This window comes from Coenobita brevimanus, chromosome 17 (assembly GCF_032717465.1).
Source record: "Coenobita brevimanus isolate Jiangsu-jjx chromosome 17, ASM3271746v2, whole genome shotgun sequence".
Classification (NCBI taxonomy): domain Eukaryota; kingdom Metazoa; phylum Arthropoda; class Malacostraca; order Decapoda; family Coenobitidae; genus Coenobita; species Coenobita brevimanus.
The window spans coordinates 18,782,556-18,795,144 of NC_136970.1; the positions used below are offsets into that span (position 1 = coordinate 18,782,556).

General features: G+C 44.0%; 1 protein-coding gene across 1 annotated transcript in view; it reads right to left on the reverse strand.

The window, feature by feature from the left end:
• LOC145391125 (uncharacterized) overlaps nt 1-10,094 on the reverse strand; it is an 82,955-nt gene extending 72,861 nt beyond the window's left edge. The window contains exons 1-2 of the mRNA XM_080265810.1: nt 10,032-10,094; nt 1,777-1,936 (exon numbers count right to left, since the gene is read on the reverse strand). Coding sequence (XP_080121936.1) covers nt 1,777-1,936; nt 10,032-10,094 — 223 coding nt within the window. The remainder of the gene's footprint in view (nt 1-1,776; nt 1,937-10,031) is intronic.
• Between the last annotated feature and the right edge of the window lie 2,495 nt (nt 10,095-12,589).

Genomic DNA, 12,589 nt, shown 5'->3' on the forward strand with positions numbered 1-12,589 from the left:
AAGAGGGGTGTGTGAGAAATATGGCTCAAGTGAGGGTTGTAGACTGAGGATGAAGTGGGGTGGGGGTTGAGGTGAGGATGAAGGATAGTGGAAGTGGTGATAGGGGGTGGGGGGTGGGAAAGGTGGCAGAGGATGTGGTAGAGTGGGAAGGAAGCACGGTGATAGAGGTGTGGTGTGGGTGGTATAATGTGATACTGTAAAGCTGGGGTATGATAGTAAGATTAAGGGGAAAGAAGGGATAAGGCTTGTGGTGTGCGTGAGATAGTATGACAGGGTATGGGTGGTAGGAAGGAAGGGAAGGAATGTATATGAGGTGTTGTGTAAGATAAAGTGACAGGGTACAAGGGTAAGATAAGGCGGTAGGTGTGAGAGGAAGGAAGACAGGAAGTGTTGTGAGGGCGGGATAAGGTGACAGAGTATAGGAGTTGAGAAGGAAGGGATAAGTGGTGGTATGAGAGAATGTGTGTTGTCCAAATGTGTAATTATATTGTCTTGACTGTTTTGTTGGGTGGATATAAACAACACTAATTTCTATCTATCTGTCTATTTCCTGACGCCTTAATTCTGTCAGGGGTGGCCACAAACAAATCGCCTCCATGTCGCCCTGTCCTCCGCCATTTTACTGCCCTCCTCCTAGCTCACATACCCCTCTCTCATATACCTATCCACTCCATCCCTCCATCTCATCATTGGCCTCCCCCTCCCTCTCCCCCCCTCCACCTCTCTCACATACACTCTCCTTGTCAGTCAGTCACACTTCATCCTCTTCACATGGCCAAACCACCTCAGTGTGTTCTCCTAACACTTCCTATCACATCCACACCACAACACTTCTTCACTTCCTCATTTGTCAGTCTGTCTCTCCATATGACTCCACAGGCTCCTCTCAAATAACTCATTTCCACTGCTTTCAGTCTTTACTTGTGTCCCTCCAACAACGTCCAAGCTTCACTTCCATATGTTAGAGCTGGTATCACAATACTGTCATGTAATAACTTTTTCATTTCCATGCTCACCTCCCTGTTTCTTATCACTGCCTTCAAGGAACCAGCAACCTTTCTTCCTTGTTGTACCCTTTCAAGCACTTCACCCTCCAAACTTCCATCCTTACTCAACATACTACCCAAGTACTTAAACGTACTCACATTTTCCATTTCCTTATCATCCAACTTCACTGTACATTCAGTGACTTCACTTCTCACGAAGACCATAACTTTACTCTTCCATACATTCACCTTTAGATTCCGTTTCTTACACATTGTCGCAAACTCATCCACCAAGCCTTGCAGCTCCCTTTCGTCTTCACTTACTAACACAGTATCATCTGCAAACAACAATACAGGAAGTTTTCAAGCACTGCCCTCTCCCATTAGGGCCACTGCAACATCCACTGCCCTACCCTGTATCTCATTTATAACCCCATCCATATACAGATTGAACAGCCATGGAGACATGACACATCCCTGTTTTAATCCAACCTTCAAATAAACAAAATCACTCATTTCACTATCCACATGCACTGCAGCCTTAGCACCCTCATACATACTCTTCACGGCATTGAACACCTTCCCATCTACTCTATGTATTCTTAATATCCACAATCCTTGTCTATCCACCCTGTCATATGCTTTTTAATTTATTATCACCAGTACCTTCATTCATATATTTCTTTCCCATAAACACATGCATTTAGCTGGCACATTAATGTAGTTGTGTGTGTGTGTGTGTGTGTGTGTGTGTGTGTGTGTGTGTGTGTGTGTGTGTGCGTGCGCTCACTTTTCATAAAAAGCAAAGTTGTGGCAACATTTGAACTCTGGTTCATTTTCACTGCAGCTGCCGGGTCTCCAGGAACTTCATGAGTTAAGAAAAACAGCTTTGTGTGCTTACTTGTTTGCCTGTATGGCTGATATAATCTTGGCATGTTTTCAATGGGAACCTGAAGTATAAACCCAGTATTCACCACGTAATTATACATTTTGTAAATTACTTAGGCTGCATACCGTCAAATACGTAATTCTTAAGGGGGAGAGTGTGTGGTGCTGAGATGTAGTTTACTTAATCAATGCAGGTCATTTGTTTTGTTCAGTATTTGGTCTTCACATGTCCAGCACTTTCAGTTTTCCATTCTTTAAAGTAAATTTTTCTCAGTTGTTCTCCTATCTTGGTCTGTTTCTTCCTCATTTAGTTACTTCTCTGTCTGTATGTCTGCCTGTTTGTCTGCCTGTCTGTCTGTCTGTCTGTCTGTCTGTCTGCCTCTCTCTCTCTCTCTCACACACACACACACACACACACACACACACACACACACACACACCTGCGTTTAATCCAACCACCTGGCCTTGCCAGTTATGATGCTAGGGTCTGAGTATTCTTGAAAGAGAGAGAGAGAGAGAGAGAGAGAGAGAGAGAGAGAGAGAGAGTCTCAGCTACCTTCTGCATGGATATCTTTGTTTTATTATTGCCACCTCCACGCACTTTCATTAGGCTAAACAGAGACTAAACTGAAAAGGTTAAGTACATCTTTCATTCCGTTTTAAGAGTCACACTATCGTGAACATGAAGTAGGATACAAAAAAATCCACCCAGGCAGTCATGTGGGGCTGCTTTGACCCTTATTATTACTCTCACTGCTTTATTACTGAGGCAACTTAAACGAGAGGACAAAGGTAATGCAGCCTAATTTAATCCAGGACCACGATCTGGCTTGCTTTTTCGCGATCATTTTCTCTCTTTTCTTTTTTCTCACTGCCTTCAGTACCTTGTTAGGAAGAATACTGCCACCGTATTCCCTGCGTGTCATAAAAGGCGACTAAAAGGGGCAGGGTGAGGGGACTAGGGACCCCCTCCTCTGTTTTTTAGTTCCTAAAAAGAGACAGGCCAGAGAAAGGGATGGGGGATGGAGTTATCCCCGTACCCTGAAGATTGGGTCTATGAATGTGCGTGGATGTAGTACGATTGAGGCTAAAAGGGAGGAGATTGGGAGAATGTTTGTGAGAAGAAAGTTGGATGTGTTAGCTTTGAGTGAAACGAAGATGAAAGGGAAGGGGGAATCTATGTTTGGAAGTGTGAATGGAAGACTGTCAGGTGTTGATAGAGGAAGGGCAAGAGAAGGTGTGGCCTTGTTAGTGAGTCCGGAAGTACAGCAATGTGTGACTGAATGGAAGGAGGTGTCATCGAGACTGATGTGGGTGAAAGCGAAATTTGAACGTGAGTTGTAGGTGTTTGTGAGTGCATATGGGCCTGGTAGTGAAAGGGATGAAGAAGAGAGGGAGTCTTTCTGGAATGATGTTGATGAGTGTCTGCAGAGTTTTGGAGCGAATGTGAATGTGGTAATGATGAGAGATCTGAATGCTAGAGTGGGAAATGTAGCAGTTGAAGGCGTAGTTGGTATGCATGGTGTGCCTGGAAGAATTGAAAATGGGGAACAAATGATAGCGATGTGTGTTGAGCGAGAGATGGTGATTGGGAATACGCTGTTTGAGAAGAAAGATATTTATAAGTATACATGGGTGAGGCAGGAGGGTGGAAGGGTTGTTGATAGAGCTTTGATGGACTATGTGGTTGTGTCTAGGAATGTAATGGGAAGATTGTTGGATGCGAGAGTTCTGAGAGGGGAGGGTGGAGATATGTCTGACCACTACCTGGTGGAGGGAAAGTTAAGAGTAGGTAAGAGATGGGTGAGAGCTAGGAGGGTTAGGTGTGGCAGGGAGGTTTTGAAAGTGAGTGAGTTGGATAAAAGAGAGAAAAAGATAGAGTATCAGGAGAAATTGAAAGATGAGTGGAACGCAGTGAAAGATCGGGAAAATGGCAGCGTGGAGGAGGAATGGCAGTTGTTTAAGAGTGCTGTGTTGGGGCATGCAGAAGAGGTGTGTGGTGTGAGACGTGTGGGTGGTGGTGTAAGAAAAGGAAGTGAATGGTGGTGCGAGGAAGTAAGTATGGCTGTGGCTGAGAAGAGACGTGCATATGAAGTGTGGCTGCAGAGGAAGGATGAGATGTCATATGAAAGGTATAAGGAAAAGAGGAATAGAGCGAGAAGGGCTGTGCGTGATGCTAAAGTGGCAGCAGATGAGAGGTGGGGTAGGCGGCTGACAGAGAATTTTCAACAGAATAAGAAAATGTTTTGGAAGGTGAAAAGGGTGCGAAAGGGAGAGTCTGGGAAGGAAGAACGAGTAAAATCAGAGGATGGAAGGATATTAATTGAAATGGATGCAGTAAGGAAGAGATGGGCAGAGTATTTTGAAAGATTGTTAAATGGAGAGGAGGAAAGGTTGGCTGAGATTGTGGCGGATGAATGGGTGCAAGGAATAAATGTGTTGGGGGAGTTAAATGATTCTTTGATCACGAAGGAGGAAGTTGAGAAGGCAGTAAAGGAGATGAAAACAGGGAAAGCTGCAGGTATGGATGGGTGTGCTGTGGAATGCCTGAAGGGTGGTGGAGTGACTATTGTTGACTGGTTAGTAAGACTGTTGAATGTGTGCTTTGAGAAAGGTATGGTGCCAATTGACTGGGCAAGTGCTTGTGTGGTCCCGTTGTATAAAGGCAAGGGTGATAAGTATGAATGTACTAGCTTTAGGGGTATAAGTCTGTTGAGTGTTGTAGGTAAGGTGTATGGTAGAGTGTTAATTATGAGAGTTAGAGAGGGTACAGAGGGAGTGATTGGTGATGAGCAGTGTGGCTTTAGGAGAGGGAGGGGATGCGTTGATCAGGTGTTTGCTGTGAGACAAGCGTGTGAAAAGTATTTAGCGAAAGGCAAGGATGTGTTTTGGGCATTTATGGATTTAGTAAGATTGTTGAATGTGTGCTTTGAGAAAGGTATGGTGCCAATTGACTGGGCAAGTGCTTGTGTGGTCCCGTTGTATAAAGGCAAGGGTGATAAGTATGAATGTACTAGCTTTAGGGGTATAAGTCTGTTGAGTGTTGTAGGTAAGGTGTATGGTAGAGGGTACAGAGGGAGTGATTAGTGATGAGCAGTGTGGCTTTAGGAGAGAGAGGGGATGCGTTGATCAGGTGTTTGCTGTGAGACAAGTATGTGAAAAGTATTTAGCGAAAGGCAAGGATGTGTTTTGGGTTTGAGAAAGGTATGGTGCCAGTTGACTGGGCAAGTGCTTGTGTGATCCAGTTGTATAAAGGCAAGGGTGATAAGTATGAATGTACTAGCTTTAGGGGTATAAGTCTGTTGAGTGTTGTAGGTAAGGTGTATGGTAGAGTGTTAATTATGAGAGTTAGAGAGGGTACAGAGGGAGTGATTGGTGATGAGCAGTGTGGCTTTAGGAGAGAGAGGGGATGTGTTGATCAGGTGTTTGCTGTGAGACAAGTGTGTGAAAAGTATTTAGCGAAAGGCAAGGATGTGTTTTGGGCATTTATGGATTTAGAGAAAGCGTATGATAGAATTGATAGGGAGGCTTTGTGGACTGTTTTAAGATTGTATGGACTTGATGGTAGGTTACTAAAAGGGGTGAAAAGTTTTTATGTAAATAGTAGAGCGTGTGTAAGAGTGGGAAATGCTGTGAGTGATTGGTTTCCCGTGAGAGTGGGGCTGCGACAGGGATGTGTGATGTCACCTTGATTGTTTACTATTTACATGGATGGTGTTGTAAGGGAGGTGAATGCAAGAATTTTAGATGGAGGTCTGAGTCTGGTGAATGTTGATGGTGGAGAGTGGAATCTGAAGGAGCTGCTGTTTGCAGATGATACTGCACTGGTGACTGATTCAGAGGAGAGATTGAGACAGTTGGTAGAGGAGTTTGGAAGGGTGTGTGAAAGGAGGAAATTGAAAGTAAATGAGAATAAGAGTAAAGTGATGAAGTGTACGAGGTTGATAGATGGTAGGGGAATGAATATAGTTTTGAATGGTGAGTTGCTTGAGGAGGTAGATTGTTTTAAATATCTAGGGTCACATGTTGCTGTGGATGGAAGAATAGATGCAGAAGTGAAGTTTAGAATAAATGAAGTAGGAAAGGTGCTGGGAGGAATGAAAAAAGTGTTTAAATGCCGTTCGCTTAGAATGGATGTAAAGAGAAGGGTGTTGTGGTACCGACTACATTATATGGGGCTGAAACATGGAATATGGGTGTAGCCGAGAGGAAAAGTTTGAATGTAATGGAGATGAGGTGTCTGAGGAGTATGTGTGGAGTGACGCGTATGGATCGTGTGCGAAATGATGAAGTGCGAAGGAGAACTGGAGTTGTTCGGGAGATGGCTGGTAGAGTTGAGCAGAGGGTGTTGTGATGGTTTGGGCATATGGAGAGAATAGATAATGAGCAATTGGTGAAAAAGATAACTAGATCTGATGTGAGAGGTGTAAGGCTGAGAGGAAGACCACGAGTAGGATGGATGGACAGTGTGAAGAGAGCATTGGATGCGAGAGGGATGTCTGTTGAGCAAGGAAGAGTGGCTGCGCATGACAGAAATAAATGGAGAGAAATTGTGAATGAATGTGTTTGAATGGATGAGTAAATGGGGAGTGTGTCGTCCTGTCTCGGCTACCTCCCTTTCCCTGGGGGAAGCATTCTAGGTATATAGATAGATAGATAGCCTTCAGTCTCCTCCTCTCCTTTTTCTTTCCCCCTCCTCTTCTCTGTGGCGTCAGTTTTGCGAGTAGGTTATTATCCTTGATGACCTCGGTCAATTGGCTAACATATAAATGCATTCTTTCCCTCTCCTTCTAGTTCACATTTTTTTCTACAGGCCATCTTATCTCACCAGCATCACTGTCCGTTTCCTATTTTTGCTCACTCGCAGAATCAGCTCATTCCGTCAGTCCGTTTCCGCTATTCCCCCGGTATTCTTTACCTCCTCCTTCTTGCCAGTGTATATCTGGTTTTTGTCCTCCCAAAGAATTTTTCTAAATCAGGTAAATCTTTCTCTCCCCTCTATGCCATTTTCCCTTTCCCCATCCATTTATTTATTCTCCCAACTTTTCAGAATATACCCGCTTCCTAATCACCCTCAGTATTATTTCTGCTTCTGTCACACCCCTTTCTCTACCCATTGTTCTCTTCCATCTCCGCGCTCCCGGCCCCTCCCTAATGCCATTCCACTAACTTCAATGTATCCCTAATTCCTGTTGACTCGCGAAGCCCAGCCTGATCCACTACTCAGATCCCAGCCCACTACTTTTACATTCTGCCGCCACATCACCACACACAAGCATGCAGTGTGAGTGGCTTTCACTATGTGATTTTTGTAGTTATTGTTTTGTGTAAATGCAGAAGATTGACCAATGGCAGGAAGTTCCCACAAGTTTTAGAATGTTTTACCATCTCAGTGAATAACAAGAAAGCCAGACTCAATGTGAATTCAGTTGCTGAATGTTAAGGTGTGTTCAGTTGCTGAGTGTGGTGGACAAAGCTTCATAAATTTCTTAACCCTAGTAAAATGATGAGTTTTTTTTCCTCTCTCTCTCAATACCGGTTAGATATATCCTACTTCTAATTTGAACCAAGCGGCATATGTTTTGTCTCACATCATTTACGTATATTCAGATATTATAATTAAATCAAGCATTGTCGAATTAATTTCAGATGAACACAAGGAATTGCTGAGTCACTGATTCTACTGCCCTGCGTTTCCAGCAGTTTGCGTGCGACATTACACTGCTTTTAGTTGTCTGCAGAAACACCATTTCAGTAATAGCCAGGAATAACCTCGCTGAAGTGGACTGTGCAATCACACTTGTTGCCAAATACTTTGATACATAACCATCAACAGGTCAGAAACACAGTGTTATGGCACACAGTGTAGAGTTTGCGGCATCACAGTTTGGTAACCCTGCCGTTATCCTTTCTCCCCCCATCCCTCCCTCCACACACACATGCACAGACACACACACACACACACACACACACACACACACACACACACACACACTTTCTTTTTTTTATGTGTTCGTCTCTGGACATGGGCTATTATTCCTTGCCACAGCGGGGATTCGAACAGTCCATTAGGACTGTAGGCCAACTCTCAATTGTGTGTGTGTGTGGTGAATTAATTCAGACCGATTTATCAGTTATGTCGCCAGCGACACCCGTCAGAGCTTCATAAATGATGCAACTCTCTCTCTCTCTCTCTCTCTCTCTCTCTCTCTCTCTCTCTCTCTCTCTCTCCATGCTACTTTCTTCTTTGATTCTTCTCTCCTTTCCTCCACTGTCTCTTTTCTCCTTTCCTACCTTGTCTCTTTCTCCCACATTACTTTGTCTAATTTTTCTGGTGTTTTTACCTCCGTCAAGCAGGTTATGTTTTTGCCGGCGTTTGTTTGTTATCAGGATTGTTCATAAAGTTATGAATGGAAATCGATGAAATTTTGTGACCGGTGGGCCATGGGCCAAAGACGAAATTATTAAATTTGGTAGCGGATACGGATGCAGAGTATCCCGCACAATATCTTCAAAAGTTCTCAGTGTTTTTGAATGAAATTTATTGGAAAGGTGGGGCATGGACCAAGAAACAAATGATTAAATTTGGGGGTGGATCCGGATACGGATCCGGATCCTATATCCAGGGCTCTGGATCCGGATCCTTTTTCGTGGCAGTGGCACTGGCGGAGGTATGCTCTCTCTGAATGCTGTCTAGTTTTTCTGCCGTGGTCTTCCCGCAATAGTTTTCTTTTTCCAATTTGCTTAGTTTTCCGTCATTTCTTTTCATCCTATTATCCTCCTTTAACTCTTTGTCTTTCCTCGAGCTTTCTTTTCTCCTTCCTTCCCTGATTTCTTTCCTTTCAAACTTTCCCACCCTCTTCTCACTCGTTTCTGCTGCCCCCTTCATCTCTCCTTCGCACTCCCGTTTTCTCTCCCTCCCCACTTCATCTCTTTCCTTCCTTCTCCTCTTCGAATCCTCCTCCTGCTTCAGGCTGTTTCTCTATTATCCCTCCCTCTCTTTCCCCCATTTCACCTTTTCCTTCTTTCCTTTCTTCTCCTCTTATGTCTGTTGGTTCTCTTGATTCTCTCCCTTCCCTCCTCATTCTCTCCCCATTCCCACCTCTAACTCTCTCCTTTCCGCTCAAGAGAGAGAGAGAGAGAGAGAGAGAGAGAAAATATCATTTATTGGACTAAGATAGACATACAAAGAGAGGGAAATATAAACTCTATCGTTTTATTGGACTCTTGTGGCCAAATCGGCTTACGGCTACATCTCCAGCTGGTCACTTTCCAGTGCCTCAGGGTGTACTGGAAGGTTCTGGATTTTGTGGTGAGGGAGGACTGGACAGATACTGGAATTGGGGTGAGGGAGGCCTGAATAGGTGCTGGAATTTCTGCTGACTAAGGGCCTGGATAAGTGCTGAAATCGCGCTTCAGCACAGTCTCTGTCTCACCACTTTCGCTGCGTCACCACATTCCCTGCATCACCACCATCACTGCCTTATCACCATCCCAGCCTCGCCTCCTTCCCTACCTCACTACCATCCCTACCTCATCCCATCCTTGCCTCATCACCATCCCTGCCTCTCTACAACCCCTTTCTCACCACCATCTCTACCTCATCATCATCCCTGCATCACCACCTTCCCTAGCTCACCACCATCCCTGCCTCACCACCATCCCTGCCTTACCACCATCCCTACCTCAAAATCATCCTTGCCTCACCACCATTCCTGCCTCACTACCATCCCTACCTCACCACCATCCCTGCCTAACCATGATCCCTGCCTCACCATTATCGCTGTCTCGCCACCATCCCTGCCTAACCATGATCTCTGCCTCATCATCATCGCTGTCTCACCACCATCCCTGTCTCACCCCCATCCCTGCCTCACCATCATCCCTGTCTCACCATCATCACTGCTTCACCACCATCCCTGCTTCACCCTCAGCTCCATCGTACCTTGCTTGTTCTCTGTCATATTACCCTACTTTCCTGCTCTCCATTTCTGCAAAACCAATTTTCCTGCCTAACTGTCTGACATTCCATTTTCCTTGTATGATATGGAACTAGGGTTTAGCTTAGAAAGGAATGGTTACACAGACACAAATTGATTTTGACAGCGTTATTTATATCTTGCTGAACGGCACAACTTAGTATCACATCACACTCACCTTCGCCCACTTCTGTGCCGTGATTACGTTGCTAAAGTTGGTATTACATGCGGTTGACGTCATTGATATTGTTCAACACTGTCGTAACATGGTCGTGCTCTCACATCCTACCATTTTAATTATTTCCTCCACTTATTCGTACCTCCTGTCTCTATCCTCCTTTTACCAGTAATCCATTCTTTTCTCATTTCAGTCCTTAGTTTCCTCATCTTTTTTTCTCCCCACTTTCACTCTCTCTCACATTTTCTTTTATTGTATTTCTCTTCTTTCTCTTCCCTCCCCCTCTCCCTTTTTTTCCTTACCATCTCTTCTCCATTCATCCTTCCCCTCTTCCATCTCTCGCCTTTATTTTTCCTTATCTCCCTCGTCTCTCTTCCACTTCCTTAACTCTCCTTCCTTTTTCCTCCATAACCCGTTTTTAACCTCCTTCCCCCGTACCTTTTATCTCTCCTCTTTCTCCTTATCTCCCACTTTCTCTCCTTTCTTTCTCCTGAATTCACGTCCTCTCTCCACTTGTCTCTCCCTCCGCCGCAGCTCACTCGACCTTCGGCTGTATTTTAGCTGCTGGAACTAGGCAGGCAGGAGGATGAAGGGAAGAAGAAACTAAGCAGGAACAGCTGGAGGAAAAACGAACTGGAGGAGGAGGAGGAGAAGGAGAAGGAGGAGGAGGGGAAGGAACATGAGGAAAATTTATGGCGTCCAAGACAAGGGACAAGTTAGTTTAGTGAAGGGTGGATTATTTTACAGTAAAAGAGAGAGAGACAGAGAGAGAGAGAGGGGGGGGGGAACCAGCACCCCATTTTTAACGTCTTGTATTACGTATGTTACGAGACGGGAGTAGCCAACACAAGATAACAATCTGACTGCGTAAAAAGTAAGAAAAACAAGTGAAAAGGGAACTGAACAAGCAGTTAAGCGACGAATAAAAAAAAAAAACTCCAATCTCGCAACACAGGTCCGAAAGTAAATAAAATTAGCTGACGTAAACAAGGGCAAAACAAACACAATGAAAAATATCTAATATAATACACGCTAATAATGTTTACAGTGAGATGAAACACAAAGAATGAGGAAAAACAAGCAACCTGATAATACCCTTGGGACAAACTTGCCAGAAAAAAGAAGCAAAACCATACAAAAAGAGATAACTAAACTACACCCAGTTGCCACAAATAATAAAAATACAATAATAATAAAACTTGCGATTGGATGCTGATACGATGTGAAAAGATGTTCAGAAAAATATACAACATACAAAATACTGCTTCTCCTCCCTCTTATTTCCAGTCCAAACACTCCCTCTCCCGACGCCAATTCCACAAAAACTCTCTTTCCATTCAAAATTCTCTGCTTTATGTACCCTCCGGATGCATGCACGCATCAACACGCACCTGGAGGCCAGATGAGAAATATACAGCAAAGAGCTAGGCAAATTAATCTCTCCTCCATACTCCAAATGTTATAAATATCGCTGGTAAATACAAATCTATGTAGCCAGTTTACGCTCCATCAAAAGTCACTGATATTAAAAACTTTAGTCAATCAGAACATGAAGACGCCAATACAAATAGGACAGACTGGCACAAAGAGGAAAGATCTGAGTGCATGTGTGGCGTATATTACACCACAGTTATATTCATATTGTACCTCGCATTTCACCTACATACGTGGTTTCCTTCCTGTGTGATCCCTAGTGGTTTTTCCCATCTTTGTTCTCTTATTTAGTGTGGTTACTCGTGCCACTACCAATAGTATTCAATTTCTCGTTCCTTCTCACCTGTACTAGTGCCGCTACCAATAATATTCGATCTCTCATTCCTACTCGCCGGTAGTGGTGCCTAAACCAATCAAATTCGCCTATTCAGACGACCTAGGCATACCTGTGCTCTGCCTACCTCATTAAGGGAATTAAAACTGAGCGGGCAACCTAGCCCGCACCCCCTTTTTCCCTCTCAACTTCACCTGGCAAACTACCTGCCCGCTCACTTTCTCTCCTGGTAAATCTGGCCACGCAGTACGACTTTACATATACAATACACTTAAACACATCAGCTCAACATTACAGCTCCTCACTAAATTCATTGCCCACATTTTAGTCTGTAACTGTCTATCTAAACAATTGATCTACACATGCTGTAAATATAATTACCTTGTACTACTTGAAGTCATGTAATAACTCTGTATTGTTCTAAGTCAATAATCACTGCCCTGTCTATTTCTTTCCATCACATGTGTGTTTGTCTATCGTTACCATTTGCCTTGGTGTAGCCCTAGTACAATATACCTATAACTAAAACACTACAGTGGTGACTTGCCGAAGTGTTTAAAGAACATGGATACCTTAAAAAACATCCATCTATCCCTTCCTACATTCACGTACGATAATAACACTTGGTTTACACAAGTTGATGTCCCTTGACCTGAAGATACCAGTGATGACGACAAATTCAGAGCAATTGTCTGCACTCTCCCAACTCAAGTAGCTGCCCTTGTGCAGGACGTACTCCTGAAACCCAATGCAGGGCACAAATAAAAAACCCTTAAGGAGAGTCTGCTGT